Below are 18,268 nucleotides of genomic sequence, written 5' to 3'. Positions count from 1 at the left end.
CGCGCCTCCGCGCCCTCACGGGCCGCTCTACAGCTCGGGAAGTGAGGCCGGCGGCGCGTCTGGGACGCGCGACCTGGAGCTTCCCGCCCGGGCGCCTCGCGGGCCGGGGGTCACGTGGCAGGTAGGGGAGGGGGCGCGCGCTCGAGCGCGGGCGCGCGCACTTAGGGGTACGCGTGGAGGCGCGAGGCGCCGACCGCCAGGCGCCCGTCAGGGAGGGGGCGGCGGCCGCGAGCGCCGGCTCCGCCCCCAGCGCGCATGCTCCGGCCCCCGCAGTTATAAGGCGGCCGCGCCTGCCTCGCGGACCCAGTGGCGAGCTGCAACGTGACGGAGTGTCCCAGTGTGTCCCGGGAGTGGAGCTAGGAGTGGAGCGGAGGACGCGAGCGGGGCCCGCAGGAGCCGCTGCCGCAGCCGCGCGCCGCCGCAGCCGCGCGCCCGGCGTCTCCGGCCGCGCACCTAACGGTTAGTGGGGCTTTGGTACGCGCGCCCCGAGCCCCGCGCGTCCTCGCCGCGCTCCGGGTCGGAGACATCCCCCGGGGTCGGAGACCTTTCCGGGGCGGAGGGCGGGGGATGGAGGCCGTCGCCAAGGGCGGTGTGGTCGCGGCGGCCGCGTGGCCCCGGGCGCGCGGCGCTGGCAGAGGGAACCTTGAGGCTCCGGGACGGCGTCTCCGGCCGAGCCGCGGCCAGGTGTGGTCCTGGGGCCACGAGCTGAGGAGCGGGTGACCTTGGGGAAGTCGCGGGCCCCTCTGGTCTCGGCTGGGTCGGGGAAGAGGATGCTGTGGTACGAAGAAGGGACGCGGACGCCGTTCGCGTGGCGTGCCGGGTCTGACTGGAAGGGATTTGTCCGACCCGCGGCGATGCCTCGGCGAGCTGGGGCCGGAGCCACGTTGCCCGGGCGGGTCCTGGTGGGGTCGCCGTTGCGCAGCCCCGGCCTTTGTCCTCCCACCTGTGGCCGCCGCGACCCCGCTGCACCCGAAGCCCGACTTGAGGTGGCTCTGGGGACTGCAGCGCGGCCCGGCCGTGGCCACGTGCGCCCGGTGCCCCACGCATCTTTACCCGGGGGCCTTCAGGCGCTTTGGCCTTTGTCGTGGCTGACTTAACGTGGTGCCGCAAGCACTTGCGAAAACTACGTCGTAATCCACCTGGACAAGAAACACGTGTGACTGCTCTGCCGGTTCCAGCGGCTGATGACAAACCGGGTGTCTGCTGACGATACACAGCTATGAGCTACTTTATTTACCACACGTACTTTTGAAACCTTTTCCAAAAATAATTCTTATTTAGGCTGGTGAGGTAGCTCAGTGGGGAGCAGAGTTGTGGCCCTGGGTTTGACTTGCAGCATTGAAAAAGATTCTGGTTTCAAAATGATGCAATGTGTCAGCTCTTAAGTGATAGAATGAACTCTAAATTGTGTGAAACATTTAGAAGAGGGTGAGTTTCGATTTTAGGTGTTTAATAGTGCCTAGGAATCTTTTGTAAATAAGGTAGAGTAGACTAGGATGCTAGATTTTTATGGCTTAGCATCTGGAGTAAATGCTGTGGTGGATCGCCACTTCAGATTGCCATAGAAAAGATAAAAAAAAAAAAAATCAAAGGCTATGTGTGTGTGAGAGTGAGCGGGAGCGCGTGCGCCCCCACCTGTTCGATCGTACTGGGGTCCCTTTATTTTGCTCGGGTGTTCTACCACCCGAATCTCAGTTCTGTTTCTCTACCACCCGAATCTCAGTTCTGTTTCTAGCTTTATGGTAGTTGATGGAAGTTTCAAGGACTTTACTGCCAGGGTTGGATCCTCAGATCTAAGCCTCTTGAGTAGCTTGGATTAAACAGGTTTGAGTTTATTGACATCCCCCCCCCCCCCAAACATCTGATTCTTAAAATAGTTCTTTTGGGGGGGTCTTTTTCGGGGGGGTTCTGTCATAGAGCTTGAACTCAAGGTCTGGGTGTGGTTCCTGAGTTTTTTTCAGCTCAAGGTTAGATCTCTACCGCTTAGAGCCACAGTTCCACTTCCAGTGTTTTTGGTGATTGAGTTAGGCCTCTCATATACTTCTTCCGAGGCTTACGTCAAATCGCGATTTTCAGATCTCAGCCTCCTAAATAGCTAGGAGTGAGCCACCCGTGTCTGGCTGCAAAACAACTTTAATAGTAAATGTACCTTAGTAATTCATTTTGGATTTAAATAGATGGTGTTTCATCTGATTATAGTGACCTTTGTGAATTTTCTGTTTCATGCTTTGAGAGCATTTGGTAAGATTTATTTTTTTTTCTTGCTAAGAAGACTAACATCCCTAAACAGATTAAGAAAGAAAAAAAAGGTCATACCAAAAGAAAGAAAAAAAAAACATTATGCCAAAATAAATAAAACTGGTTTCATGCCAACAATGAAACCTGGTTAGGGTTGAGTAGTTTGGATATCCTCTAACCTTTTAACTGGCAAGGTATAGATAGATACATTAGCTCTAGAGAAGATCTTGGAACAAGTCATTATTTTACACATAGGGAAACCAAGTCTGGAGAGGCTAAATTAATTACTTAATATCTTGTCTCTGAAACCTTGATCATGGTTGGGCAGGAACAGTGTGTGTCTCTTAACCCCCATTTTTTTCAGATTCTCTGAAATTATAGAGTACAATCTTCCCCCCCCCCCTCAACTTTTAATGTTCTTCATTTTCGTTGGGTTTTGGTTCACTTCCTGCATTCCTCTGGAGAATTCAGATCTCTACATGAATGCCTACATGGCTGTTTTTGTTGCAGATGAGGACTTAAGGGGATGGAACTGGAATCTGAGGAGAACAGAAAGGTAGAAATTTTGTGTACTCAGCAACTCATTTCTGACAGGCAGGCACTATGAGAAATTTAAGATTCAGCAGAGAAGTTTCTCTCTTTGCCTTCTTGAGTTTATAATCTACCTGGAAAATATAATTACCACAGCTAACAGTGTTTACAGTGTTGAGCTTTAGGGAAGTACAAGTTCCCTGTGTGAACAAATACCGCTTGTGTAGGTGGGGAAGACACCAGTTGAGTAGAGAAGCAATCTGGGTAGGCCTCTAGGAGAAAATGCTAATTTCAGACTGGATGAATGAAGGAGCTAGGTAGGCTAGGGAGAGGTCATCTGTGGCTGGGACATTTCACACAGGAGTTCTGAAGCATATTATCAGAGCTAAAGCTAACATACAGAAACCAGTCAGAATAAAAGCAGAGAGTATCAGATAATAGAAAACTTGGTCATTTTAAGGGAGGAGATTAAATATAGTGCAGTTTATTTAAAGTACCACTGGAAGTTGACTGAAGGAAGTTCAGGGATTTTAATTGGGACTGAGGTTTTCCATTTTAGGATCATCATTCTGGATACAGTGTATCCTCGGAGTGGGAGAACCACAATAAAAAGACACACTGGACACCAATAGGAGGATAAATAAAGGGGAGAAACAGGTTTTGGTGCTGGACACTGAGAGGGCCAGAAGAGTTAAGTCTATGTATGGTCCAGGTGTTGGTAGCTTGAGTTTATTCTCTCCATTAAACCAGTGAGGAAACTAAGGTTGTGTGACAAGACCAGAGCCTCATAGCTTAATAAGTTTCGAGACAAAATTTAGAGCCATTTTTGATGCCTTGTTGTTGGTGGTTGCTAGAGATCCAACATGGTACCTTGCTTCTTGTGGGCACTCCTCCTTTGTGCTATATCCCCATCCTTCTCTTGCCTTCTACACGATTTAATGTGTGTGGGCATGTGCCCAGGACTCAGGCTTGAACTCAGGGTCAGGGTGCTCTCCTCCCTTGCTTTTTAGGTGCAAGGTTATTGTTCTACCATTGGAGTCATGCCTTCATTCTTCTTCCCTCCCACCCCCCTTAATTGTTGGTGATTGAACTTCTCTCAGGTTTGTCTTTTGGGCTAACTTCCAATTATGATTCTAAAATCTCAGCATCCTGAGTAGCTAGGATTACAGCCTGGAACCACCTGTGCCCAGCCTCAGAAATTTTCAAACCATAACTGAGTCTGTACTGTTTCCATTCTACTCCTACTTATTCTCAGGTTCCTCCTGGATTATTGTGAAGCAAAACCAGTATATAATTATTTTACCTGCAAATATTTTGGTTTATGTATCTGAAAGATAGGATTCCTGAAATACAGTCACAATATCATCCCACCTTTATAAAATAATTTGATCAGATATCCAGATTCACATTTTTCCTATTTCTGTCCTTCATTTTTTTTGGTCAGTTGTGGGGCTTGGACTCTGAGATTGGGCCCTGTCCCTGAGCTCATCAGCTCAAGGCTACTGCTCTACCCTTGAGACCACAGCATCTCTTCTAGTTTTCTAGTGGTTAATTGGAGATTAAGAGTCTCACGATCTTTAGTGCCTGCCCAGGCTAGCTTTGAACCTCGATCCTCCTCAGATCTCAGCCTCCTGAGTTGCTAGGATTACAGGCGTGAACAACCGTACCCGGTCTCCTTCAGTTTTTTTTTTTTTTTGCTTTGATTTAATAAACATAAAGCACAACTCAAGTAATATATTGGATCTCCTTCAGTTTTTATTAAAAACATTTTTTTTTGCCAGTCCTGGGGCTTGAACTCAGTGCATGTTCACTGTCCTTGAGCTTTCCTCAAGGGTACCACAGCATCACTTCTGGCCTTTTCTTATGTATGTGGTACTGAGGAATCAAACCTGGGTTTAGTGCATGCTAGGCACTCTACCACTAGGCCAAACTCCCAGCCTCCAAATTTTTCACTTGGTCCCACATACATAGAAGAAATCGGGAAGTGGTGCTGAGGCTCAAGTGGTAGAGCTCTAATCTTGAGAAAGTCCAAGGACAGTGCTCAGGCCCTGAGCTCAATCCCAGGACTGGCAAAAGAAAAAAAAAATATTGGTTGTTAGATAATATGAAGACTTTGCAAAAAACGATGCAGATATCCAGGTACAGGGAACAAAGGACTAAGTTTAATACCCGAAAGGGATCTGTCAGACCCCTTCTCATTGAGACCCCTTCTTACACACACATGCATGTAAAAAGCATCCACCATTGTTCCGGGGCGACCTATATAACCCTTAGGGTTTGGGAGGACCATGCTACCTTATATGGTCATGGTCTGATCACCTCAGGTGACCTTTAGGATGGGTAAGGTGTAGGGGAACCTTGCTGGCTTGCAAGTTCAACCCTAAGGGGGCTGTCCCAGGTGTAGGGGGTTGGTAGCTAATTATACTGAATGGGCCTATGGGACTGGGACCAAGCATGCTGGGCTGTGAGAGGGGGCCACCAGGCCCTCACCATCAGGTTGTCTTTGGTATCCAAACAGGATTACACATTACATTTGATTGGTATGTCTCTGAAATATTTTAATCTATGAATTGCCCTTATTTTCCTTTAGTTTGTTGAAGGAAACAGGTCATTTTTCTTCTAATTTCTTTCATTCTGGATTTTGATGAATGTGTGTTGTAACATTCCTGATTCTTCTATCTCTTGTGTTTCTTGTAAATTAAATTGGTAGCTAAATTGAAGACTTGGGACAAACTAAATCAGTCAGGCTTGATTTCTGGGTAAGAATCCAAGAGAGGAAGTGTTAATCCATAGGCAGTACCATGTGCTTTCCTCAGGGGGCATGCCATCTGCCTTTTCTTTTGGCATTTGTCAGTCTATTTCATCATTCTTTAGTTGCTTGCAAATGACCGTAATTTTAATTTACCTTTTTACCTTTAATTTTACCAGTCCTTATTAACTAGAACATTTCTGTAAAAAATAAGGACAGTTTAATAGGAAGGATAGGTAAAAGGCTGTGAGGTATTTTTTTTATTTTGTGTTTTAAAGACAGAATCTGTAGTTCAAGCTGGTCACAAGCTCCAGGTCCTGTGTGAATACAGGGATACAGTGTAGTATGATTGAGACATAACTTTTCTGGAGAAATATATGTAAACGTATCTAGGTATGTCTTCAGAAGCTATATTTGAAGTTAAAATGTTTTTAATGATAACATTTCAAATGGTTTTAATGTTCAGAATATTTTTACATTACAATAGTCTGAACATTAAAGCAGGAAGTGGTGCTGTGACTCAAGTGGTAGAACCCTAGCTTTGAGAAAGCCCAAGGGTGCAGTGCCCCAGCCAGGAGTTTAAGCCCCAGGACTGGCAAAAAACAATATATATATTAATATATAATAAAATAATATATATATATTATATATAAGTGTAGATTTCAGGTTTTAAATTGCTTGAGATGGGGATTTTTTTTTTAAACTAGTGGATGAAAGTTTGGGCTTTGCTTCTGGTAGCTCTGCACTGCTCCTCAGAAGCTGACTACTCTTGTGGATGGTCTACTTTTTTTCTTGTGATTCAGCCATTCTTTCAGTAACTTGGCCTTAGATCTCTGAATCATCTTAATACTTCCTCACATGGTGAGCCCACTGCTCTACCAGATTCATTAAATCACCATTTTTCTCTCCATTGCTATGACTGCTGCACCTATGGTGAGTGTTACTAGTCAACCTTTTTTTACTTAGCTGTACTAGTAGCTCCTTATCATGTCATTGGTCTAGTTTTCTTATTTTCTCTTTCTTTTGGTGGGGGGGGGCAGTAATGAGGCTTGAACTCTTTCTCTTGGCTCTCACTCCACTTGAAGCATGCCTTTCCTTTATTTTTGTTTTTTGCTGTATAATTGGAGATTGTCTACCCAAACAAGGTACAAACCATGATTCTCAGAATAGGTAGGATAATAGGTATGAACAGCACCCAGTTCTGTTTTCTAATCAGAAACCTCTCATGTCTCTAGTGCTTACCAAATTATTTGTTTGGATTTGTAAGATTTCTTAAGTATATTGTTCTAAGTTACCAATTCTGTAGGTTATTCATTCTTCATTTCTTCCTTGCGTTTTTTTTCCTTTTTCTTTTTTTGGGCAGTGGAGGGTCATAGATAATCTGTATGGCAGACTACTTTAGATGACATGTTTGAGCAAGCTAAAACATCACGACAGCCTTATGGAAAGGTCACTCGGCTTCTGGAGTTACAGTACTTGCAAAAACAGTGAGACAGGCTGCAGGACTTTGCAGTACCTCTGACAATTTGTGGTATTTCAGTTATTCCTATTACCCTCTTGTTAGTCAAACTCATAATATTATTGAGTGTGATTTAATTAAATTATTGAATAAAGGAGAAATTTTTAAAAAAATGTTTTGGTGTATTGTAAGTTTCATGTTTGATGATTGTTTGAAAAATAAGTCCTCGTGTTTTTTTGTTCTCTCAGTAGAATATTACTGAATTTTTTCCCCCAATATGCTGGGACTCTAACCTAGTACTTTTCACAGCTCAGATATTCTGCAAATTGTGTTGGTATGGGTCATATTGGATAACAAGGCATTTATGCATTTATGAATTCTTTTTTAAAATATCTTTTCACTGTCATACAGAGAAGTTACCATTTATAACATGGGTAATGAGTACATTTCTTTTTTGTACACCCCTTCCTTCACTTTCTCCTTCCTATCCCTGCCCACAAGTTGCATAGTTACATTTTCCACAGTGTGCTGAATGCCATGAATCTAAGTGCCATTTGGAATTTTCTTCAACTGTGAATGTTGGCAGAAAAGTCCATTTATCACCAATAAGCCAGAAGTGTGGAACTGTGGCTCAAGTAGTAGAGCCCTAGACTTGAGCAACAAAGCTCAAGAGACAAGAGAAATGTAGTACACCTGTAATGCTACCTATTGAGACCTCTGAGGATCTCAAAACCAGCTCTGGCAGAAAAATTCCATGACACCCCCCCCCCCAAAAAAAAAAAAAGCTTGAAGTGGAGTGGTGGCTCAAATGGTAGACTTACCGACCTTGAGTGAAAAAGCTAAAGGACAGCACCTAGGCCCTGTGTTTAACCCTAGTGCCAGTGAACTAGTACAATTATACCCTCCACCCTCCTACCAAATTACTTTGCTTCAAAACTACATTTGTGTGCGCGTGCCTGTGCGTGCCAGTGGTGGAGCTTGAATTCAGGGCCTGAGCACTGTCCTTGGACACTTTTTGCTGAAGACTAGGGCTCTGCCATTTGAGCCACAGGCCACTTCTGGCTTCTGTATATGTGGTACTGAGGAATTGAATCCAGGGCTTCATGCATGATAGGTAAGCACTCTTCCACTAGGCCACACTCTCAGGCCCTCAAAACTACTTTGGTTATTGAAGCTGTAACTAGATTGTAGTTGATATTTTTTAGAACTCACTATATCAAATGATATTTCAATATTTACTTCTAGTTTATACATTTAAAAGCTTTTACTGTACTAAGGGCGTGGCTCAAATGGTAAGGCACATGTTTAGCAAGCACAAGGCACTGAATTCAAACCCAGTAATACAAAAAAAGTGCTGAAAACATGGTGGTTAAAAGTTCTATAGGAATTAACAAACTATCAGATTATACAAAATCAGCTGTGGCTGAGTGAGGTGGCTCATTCATGCCTATAATCCTAGCTACTCAGGAGGCTGAGATCTGAGGATCAAAGTTCAAAACCAGCTCGGGTGGGCCCTAAAGTCCTTGAGACACATCTCCAATTAACCTCTAGAAAACAAGAAGCACTGTGGCTCAAAGATTAGGATGGTAGCCTTAAGCTGAAGAGCTCAGGGACCAGGCCCAGAGTTCAAGCCCCATGACCACCCCCTCCCCCAAAAAAAGAAAGAAAAAATTAGTTGGGTGGGGCATAAGTAGTTAGTACCCACCTTGGCAAGCAGGAATTGTCTACTTTAAAGAGTACTTGAGAAGCTTGCCTTTTTTGTGTCTGGGAGCTACTGCTGACTGTACACCTTCACCTTTTGACCCTCCCAGAAGCAATGAGCATCCAAGCCAAATGGTGACCCCTGACTACACAAGAGGGGAGAACAAGCAGGCCACTGATTTCAGGGTTGGAAGGGGGAAACAGGGACTTGGCATTCTGCCTGCTGGTCTCAGCGTTTTGAGACTGTCCATCTGAGTAAGCTGAGAAGAGCAATAGTCTACAAGAAAGACTCTGTCAGCTACAGTCTCAGCTATCTTCTCAGTGATTTTCAGACACTGAAACTGTCTCCTTACCAGGTGATACCACCAACCCTGGAGCTTGCTAAACTTTTCAGCTGGCCTACATCATATCTTTCCACAGCCCCTTTGAGGCTATCTCCCAGACTGTATGGCATGGTATCCCCAGTTTCCTGTGCCATAATTGTTCCTTATTTTCATGTCCCTGGAGTATCTAGGTCTCAAACAATAAACCCAGTCTCAAGATGGTGCTCTACTGTAGCACTCATAGGGAAAGTGGCAAAAATGTCTTTCTTCAGTCCTAGTCTGCCGCATAAGAATAGACATTGGCACAGCAAATTCTTGTTCTGTGGAAAGTGTGGGTTTATACTGTGGCTAGATCTGCCTGTCCATCAGTTCTCCTCTCCGCCCTTCCTAACTTTTGCATCACTTAGGGTTGAACACTTGGGCATTGTGCTTGTTAGGCAGGTATTCCTGTCTCTTGAACCACATCCATGCTTTTAGGCTGTCTTGTCCCCCTTTTCATACTCTCTTCTGCTTGTAAACCTCTCTCTTATCATGTGACTTCTCATTATCCAAATCCCAGAGAGAAAATATCTGATTTGCCATCTATACTGTCTTTCTTTTACTTCCTTGGATGATGTATTTATTTGGTATTTTTTGACTTTGTGTGTGTGTGTGTGTGTGTGTGTGTGTATTAGGGTTTGAAATCATAGTCTGAACTCTCCCTTATCTTTTTTTTTTTTTTAGCCTGGGGCTTAAACTCAGGCCTGGGCACTGTGCACTGTCCCTGAGCTTCTTTTGCTACCACTTTAGCCACATAGCCACTTTTTCTGTGTATGTGGTACTGAGCAATTGAACTCAGTGCTTTATGCATGCTAGGCAAGTATTTTATCACTAAGCCACATTCCCAGTCCATGTGTGCGCGTGTGCGCAGTACACTGGTCCTGGGCCTAGGTCTCAGGACCTAGGTTCTATCATGAGCTTTCTTTGCTGAAGTCTAATTCTTCTACCACTTGAACCATAGCTTTTTTTTTTTGTCTAAGACCGGAGACTTAAATTTGTCATCTGATGCTTTTGCTCTTTGGCTGGTACTTTATCATCTGAGCCACCCCCAATTGTTCCTATGAAACACAACTTTTAACTTTCTAGATTTGTTAGTGTAGTTTCTGGTGCTATTAGAAAAAGACAAATTTCAGAGAGCCTAAAAAGTGGTTCTTGTCCTTGCTATCATTTTAAGACAAATAAGGATTACTTTCATTTTTTGCTGATTCTGGGGCTTGAACTAAGGGCCTAGGTCCTGTCCCTGAGCCTCTTGGTGTTCAGCACTAATACTCTGCCACTTGAGCCACATCATCACGTTTGGCTAAAGGGGGTAGTTTATTGGAGATACTGATCTCATGGACTTTTCTGCCCAGGCTGGCTTTGAACCACAATCCTCAGATCTCAGTTTACTAAGGGTCAGGGATTACAGGCATGAGCCACTGATGCTTGTTATCATCCTTTTTATTGTTTAGAGACAGGATGTGACTGAAGTTCAGGCTGGCCTCTACTTCATAATCCTCCTGCTTCTGTTCTCCTCTCCTAGTGGTTAAATTACAGTTGTTTCCTCATGTCCTCCTATTTTTGCCCTTTTATGAGGCAAATTGATGAACACAGAGTACTTTAACTTCTCTTCCCACACCACCATTAAGCAAGCAAGTAAGTAAGGCGATAGAAGCTAGTAGTTAAGCATTAAAATCTTGAGTTATTAGTCCCTTTCAGCCTCTAGACTTCAGTATATAAAGAATGTATGTGCTCCTTTTGCTCAACAGCTGAGTCTTGGGTTTGGGAGCCTGGCCTGCTCTTACAACTTACCTTTTATTATTGATACTTTTCTACTATATATAAGCATAATTGTTTTTTGAGTGTCTTACTGCATTTATGGCCTCACACTCACTCTTCTCATTTCAGCCTTCCCAGCAGGAACTATAGGCTTTACCTCTATGCTTTGTGCACAGTTGTACTCTCCACAATTCTAAAGAGGACAGGCTATCTTTTCAGATGGTAGCAGAACTGTGCTGAATCTGTTTCTGGTTTTTGGAATATTCTCTTTTTGGAAATCATTTTAGACAATCATTTCTTATTTAATTTTTTAGACTTTGTCTTTTTTGGTACTAGGGGATCAAACCCAGGACATGCACTTGCTAGGTAAGTGCTTTGCCACTGAGCTACATCCTGGCCGCCTTCCTACTTTTGAATTTTCTTCAAGGTACTTGACATTTTCAATCTAATTGTGATACTATTGAATAAGGTATTACTCACTTGATGAGGCAAGTCTTAGTGACTGAAATTTAGAACTGCTTTAATTGGGACAAATCATAGCTGGCAGCTATGCTCAAAGTTAAATCATGTCTAGCCGTCAGGGATTGATGTATTAAACAGTTCTGTTGTCTCTGTGTGGATGTTATTCTGTGTATGTAAATATTCTGAGACAAATTCACTTTATATTAGTTCTTTGAAAAAGTCCAAGGATTTTCTTTTATTTTTTTTTGGTGCTTGATAAAAGAACTGGTGAAATTAATACCTGGAGTGATTTTATTTAACATTACAGTTCTAGGCTGATTCCATTAGTAGAACTGAGATTTTTATGATAGCTTCTTATTACATTTATTTCAGTAGAAATGTGAGGAAACAGTAGATTGGTCTATTTTCGTGCCAGTGCCAAGCTGTTTTTGTTATTATGGTTCTATAGTAGACTTTGAAGTCATGAGGCTTGAACTCTGGGCCTGAGTGCTGTCCCTGAGCTCTTCAGCTCAAGGATACTACACTATCCTTGGAGCCACAGAGCCACTTCTGGTTTTCTAGTGGCTAATTGGAGATAGGAGATTAGAGTCTCAGTCTTTAGTGCCCAGGGGGGCTTTGAACTGCCATCCTCAGATCTCAGCCTTCTGAGTAGCTAGGGTTATAGGCGTGACCCACTGCTCCAGTGTTTGCAAATATTTGTATCCTGTATGAATCGTAGGCAAATAAAATGCCCTATGACAAATACTTTCAATCTTAAGCTTATTTATTTATTTTTCTGCCAGTCCTGGGGCTTGAACTCAGGGCCTGAGCACTGTCCTTGGACTTTCTCAAGGCTAGCACTCTGTCACATGAGCCACAGCATCACTTCCAGCTTTTTCTGTATAGGTGGTACCAAGGGATTGAAGCCGGGTCTTCGTGCATGCTAGGCAAGTGCTACAAAACTCCTGGCCCCAATGAGGTTAATTTTTTACAGGAATTATTGCTTAGATCTTTAGGTTCAGGTGGGACTTATAACTAACAAAAACCCCATGTTTCTTTTCCAACAATAATTAGTTCAAACTTTCCAATTCCTTTTTCCATCTTGCTTTATCCAAAGGTCCTTCTTCACACCACAAAAGAAAGGTGTAGATCTCGCTTATCCTGTTTATTTGGTTTTCTGGCCCAGACAGTAAAATCTGGGGTCCCAGAGGGAACAAAAATTCCAGATTATCTAGTCCTAGAGAGAGCCCTGGGACAGAAATCCAACGAGAAGGTTAGGTTAGAAATACTGCACGGGAAGGGGGCTTAACCTTGTTTCATATGTATTTCCAAAGTTTGAATTAGTAGTAGAAAAATTACATGTCATTTTATTTAGCATAAAATGAAGTGAGATTTTATTTGACAAAAATGTGTTTTTTTTTTGTGTTTTTTTTTTTTTTTTTTTTTTTTTTTTTTGCAGTCCTGGGCTTGAGGTCAGGGTCTGAGCACTGTCTTTGGATTTTTCTCAAGGCTAGAGCTTTACCAGTGGAGCCTCAGCACCATTTCTGGCTTTTTTCTATGTATGTGGTACCGAGGAATCGAACCCGGGTCTTCATGCATGCTAAGCAAGCACTCTCACTAAGCCAAACTCCCGGCCCACAAAAATGTGTTTTACTTGATTGACTTGAAAATGAGAAGTAGTAGGTATCCATTTTCCATAACTTGAATTAACTCTTTTTTTTTTTTTTTGCCAGTCCTGGGCGTGAGCTCAGGGCCTGAGCACTGTCCTTGGACTTTCTCAAGGCTAGAACTCTACCACTTGAGCCTCAGCCCTTCTGGCTTTTTTTTTTTATGTATGTGGTACCGAGGAATCGAACCCTGGTCTTCGTGCATGTGAGGCAAGCACGCTACCACTAGGCCAAACTCCTGGCCCCTTGAATTAACTCTTAGTGTTAAGCATAGCTAAAGAACCAAAAGAAAACTTGTTGTCTGTCTGTGGTGGCTCATGTCTGTGATCCTAATCCTCAAGAGAGTGAGACATGAGAATTGTGAGTTGGAGGCTAGCTTGGGTTTCCATAGTGTGACTCTCTGTCTCTCATCTATACTGTAATCTCAGTATTTGGAGGCAGAAGCAGTAGGACCATATTTAATTATTTACTTGAGGAATATTATCTGCTAAAATGAGGCTTATTTGAAGTAGAAAGACTGCATTTATTTTAAAGGAACATGTATTGAAAAGCTACATGTGTTATTTCAGTTGGGGTCTCTTTTAGTCTCCCCCAAAGCTGTTTTCCATTAAACTATAAAAAATTATGTGCGGGGTTGGATGAGTGTCTCAAGTGGTAGAATGCCTTACTAGTGAACCAAAAGGCCCTGAGTTCAAACCAAGTACTGTTGGTTAAGTAATATATGCAGTATTGTAACTGAGACTTTCTGATAATATCTATAGAAGATAATGTCTATTTGACAAGTAATTTTCAAAAAATGGTTTTGATTGTGTGCTGGTGGCTCACAACCTGTAATCTTGCTACTCCTGGAGGCTGATATCTGAGGGTAACTGTTCGAAGCCAGCCCAGGCAGGAAAGTTGTGAGACTCATCTCCAATAAAACATCAAAAAAGCCATAAGCAGAGTTGTGGTTCAAATGACAGCTCTCTCTTGAGGAAAAACCTCAGGGACAGTACCTAAGCCCTATCTGTCCTTGCATGTGATTAATGTAATTGGTACCTTATGGAACTCAGGAAAACAGTTGTAGTGATTTATTATCCTGAAAAAATTTTTTTCTTTTGCCAGTTGTGGGGCTTGAACTCAGGGGCCTGAGCACTGTCCTTGGACTTCTCAAGGCTAGAGCTCTTACCACTTGAGCCACAACACCACTTCCAGCTTTTTTCTATGTATGTGGTACTGACAATCGAACCCAGGTCTTTGTGCATGCTAGGCAAGCACTCTACCACTAGGCCAAACTCCCGGCCCCTATCATGAATACTTTTTAAAACTAAACACCTGGTAAGCAAGTTCACACAGAAACTTCTTTCCTGTAGAGCTGGGTGGGTGGTAGTCACATCTCCACGTCTAGTATCCTACCAGCCAACAGAGCCCATCAGATGTTTGTTGGTTAGGTTTGTGTTTGAGACAGGGACTCCCTATGCAGGAGCTAGGCTCTTCTCCTGCTTTCATCACCTTCCCATCTTCCAAATTCTGAAATGCACAGATGTAGACCTCACCCTGAGGTTCAACAGTTTTTATGGAGCTTTGTTTCCAGCCACCATCACCTTTCTACCTTTTCTTGGAGGTTTATGGGTGAGGATGAAATCACTTAGTCATTCTGGTAATTGCCTCATCCTGAAGGTATCTATGTCTCTAGTTTAAGGTACTGTATTAGTATGAACTTGCCTGGTGGTTCTGGGTTCTATGCTCAGCATTGCAAAAATGAGGTAAAAGGTATAAAAAGCTCTGGAAAAGACTTGTTAGTAATAACAGAATATTTATTAGAAAACAGATTTAGGAGGTTTTTTTTTTAAAACCCAATTTCACTTTATTATTAAAAATATGGGTCAGGTGCTGGTTCCTCATGCTTGTAATCTAGCTACTTAGGAGGCTTACATCTGAAGATCTCAGTTCAAAGCCAACCATGCAGGAAAATCTGTGAGACTCATCTCCCTAGCCACCAGAAAACAAAAAGTGATGTTATGGCTCAAAGTAGTAGAGCACTAGCCTTGAGCAAAAAACAGCTTAGGAACAGCCCCCAGACCCAGAGTTCAAGCCCCATAATGGGCAAAAAAAAGAATCCAGTATAGTGGCATTGGTGTTGTAATCCTAGTCCCTGTCAAAGGTTAAAGCAGGAGGAACCCAATTTATAGGACAGCCTGGGCCATATGACAAGTTCAAGGCTAGCCTGGGCTCTTGAGGGAAACTTTCAAGAGAAAACAAAACAAAGATAATTCTATTTCCCTCACCACTCAATAAGTACAAGAAAATTAGGATCTCTCTGCCAAGAACCAAAGGTGAAGGCTAAAGAAATGTTAAAAGGGTTTGATGGGGATGTTTTCATTGTTGAAATAATGTCGATGCCCCCCCTTCCCCGGTCCCCATGGGCATGAACTTAAAGTCTGGGCATTGTCCAGACTTTGTGCCTGTTTGAGCCACCTCTTCACTTTATGGTTTTGGAGATGAGTTACACAGACTTTTTCCTGCTGTAGCTAGTTTCAAACTTTGATCCTAAGATCTCAGCTTCCTTCCTGAGTGGCTAGAATTAGAGGTGTGAGCTACCACTGCCCCAGCTAAGCCTATGCTATTTTATCTTTCAGACATTTGGGTTTGAGCAGCATTTTGGAATCTTATCTATACTTAAAATGCCACCAGCAATTGGAGGACCAGTTGGATATACCCCCCCAGATGGAGGCTGGGGATGGGCAGTAGTAGTTGGAGCATTCATTTCCATCGGCTTCTCATATGCATTTCCTAAATCCATCACTGTCTTCTTCAAAGAAATTGAAGGTATATTCAATGCGACCACCAGTGAAGTGTCATGGATCTCTTCCATCATGTTGGCTGTCATGTATGCTGGAGGTAAGTGCTTATTAAGGCTTGCTCTTTTAGTTAATGTTTTTATTTAGTGTTTTAAATGTTTTTGTGTTCATTTCTGATACAAATTGGCTTTTATTCCCGATAACTATAGCAGCTTTTTTTTTTTTGCCAGTCCTGGGCTTGAGCTCAGGGCCTGAGCACTGTCCTTGGACTTTCTCAAGGCTAGAGCTCTACCACTTGAGCCGTAGCACCACTTCTGGCTTTTTTCTATGTATGTGGTACCGAGGAATCGAACCCGGGTCTTCATGCATGCTAGGCAAGCATGCATGCTAGGCCAAACTCCCGGCCCCAACTATAGCAGCTTTTACTCCCTTTGTTTGACTATGAAGCATAAGTGATATTGTAAAGGGCTGATTTAGCACTTGAAGCACTCATAAAAGTGATGTGAGGGACCAAGAGTGTGGCCTAGTGGTAGAGTACTTACCTAGCATGCATGAGGTCCTGGGTCCAATTCCTCAGTACCACCTATATAGAAAAGGCTGGAGGTGATGCTGTGGCTCATGTGGTAGAGCACTAGTCTTGAGAAAGCTCAAGGACAGTGCCCAGACCCTGAATTCAAGCTCTAGGACTGGCATAAGAAAAAGGGGAGGGGCCGGGAGTTTGGCCTAGTGGTTAAAGTGCTTGCCTAGCATGCATGAAGACCCTGGGTTCGAGTCCTCGGTACCACATACATAGAAAAAAGCCGGAAGTGGTGCTGAGGCTCAAGTGGTAGAGCTCTAGCCTTGAGAAAGTCCAAGGACAGTGCTCAGACCCTGAGCTCAAGCCCAGGACTGGCAAAAAAAAAAAAGAAAAAAAAAAGGGGGAAAAATGAGCACAAATGCTTTTTCTTGCTCTCTGTTAAGTACCTTTAATTGCAAATGTAAATGTAGATTGTTGTTTTTGGAAAAATTAGACATTTTAAAGAACATAGTTCAATGTCTTGGGTCTTTTAATGGCATTTGTCAGAAATGAAAGAACTGACTAAAACCTGCCCTTGTTCCTCATGATATTGTGAATCTAACGCACTTGAACTATATTTTAAATTTGTTATCAGTATCTCTTAAAATACTTGTTTCACCTTGATATCAAATCACAGTGAACATTTAAAAATTAAACCTGCCATAACACTAAGCAAATATCTATATATCTATATCTATATATCTATATCTATATATCTATCTTCAGGTAGTAAGAATTCTAAAAGTGTTTTGTTAACAGGGATTGACAGTGTCCCATTGTCTTATTAGATAATCTTGTTTTGGTGGTGATTTAATGTCTCATAGCTACATGTAGCACTTTAATAGCCAGTGTAAATATTCTACGTTTCAGGTAAGAATAGCCTAGCTGTAGGCTTCTAAACTGGTAGCAGATTCAAATAATATGTACTGAGCCTGTGGGTATTTTCAGCTGTGGCTATATGTTGTGAATTGTGCAAAACACAAATCCTGACTTTTCTTTTTGAGATAATACAAATTTATGAAATGGAAATGGAAATACAGAGTTGAAATCATTATGGAGTTAGATGAGAAAAACAGGTACTAAGAATGACAAAACTATGTAGCATCAACATTTTGAAGACTGTATTTTAGTTGTATATCTTTCTGTGCCTTCTACTTTTTTTTTTTTTTTTGCCAGTCGTGGGCTTGAGCTCAGGGCTTGAGCACTGTCCTTGGACTTTCTCAAGGCTAGCACTCTAACACTTGAGCCTCAGCACCAATTCCAGCTTTTTGCTATGTATGTGGGGTACCGAGGAATCAAACCCGAGTCTTTGTGCATGCTAGGCAAGTATTCTACCACTAGGCCAAACTCCCAGCCCCGCCTTTTATATTTTGAATGTAACCTTATTTTATGTACTAAACACATTTTATTTTTATTTATCTTTTTGTTGGTGGGGGGGGGCATTTGTGGGGCTTGAACTCTGGGCCTGGGAGCTGTCCCTGAGCTCTTCAGTTCAAGGTTACCGCCCTACCCCATTGAGCCATAGGCAATGGGCAATATCATTCTTTCTGGTGGCAGCATAGAATTCCATGGTGTAAATTTACCACATTTTCTTGATCCATTCATCTACTGAGGGACATCTAAACACAATGTATTGATACTTTGGAATGCAATGTATTAATACTTTTAAATAAATTCAAAGAAATCAGAACAAAAGAGGATCTGGGAGAGGCAGTACCTTTTGAACTTTAACCTGTTAGTATTTCTAGTTAGATTTTGACACTGATAGCTTGAAAAATTGATATCAACATTGCTTGGATGTAGCCCACGTGTTTTGTGTGACTGCAAACCATAGACATTCGCATAAAAATTCTAAGTTGTTAAAGTGCTTGGGAGCCCCTTGGATTTTGCATTAAAAGTCAATTGTGCTAGGTGTACACAATACTCTACTTTGGGGAAACAATTCTTAGTCCTTACCCAGTTAGTGAGATAACTAACACATTTTAAAATTATAATAGTTCTCTATTCCTTTCTATTTCTAGTGATA

At 42.7% G+C, this 18,268-nt stretch overlaps 1 protein-coding gene across 1 annotated transcript in view; it reads left to right on the top strand.

Moving 5' to 3' along the window:
* Positions 1-326: 326 nt before the first annotated feature.
* Positions 327-18,268, top strand: part of Slc16a1 (solute carrier family 16 member 1) — a 29,470-nt gene continuing 11,528 nt past the window's right edge. Inside the window, exons 1-2 of the mRNA XM_090334052.1 lie at positions 327-459; positions 15,525-15,786. Of these exons, the coding sequence (XP_090190178.1) occupies positions 15,570-15,786 (217 nt within the window). The 5' untranslated portion in view covers positions 327-459; positions 15,525-15,569. The remainder of the gene's footprint in view (positions 460-15,524; positions 15,787-18,268) is intronic.

The sequence above is a fragment of the Megascapheus bottae genome, chromosome 6 (assembly GCF_031878675.1).
Source record: "Megascapheus bottae isolate mThoBot1 chromosome 6, mThoBot2.hap1, whole genome shotgun sequence".
Taxonomy (NCBI): Eukaryota; Metazoa; Chordata; class Mammalia; order Rodentia; family Geomyidae; genus Megascapheus; species Megascapheus bottae.
This window is presented reverse-complemented; position numbering and strand designations above follow the sequence as displayed.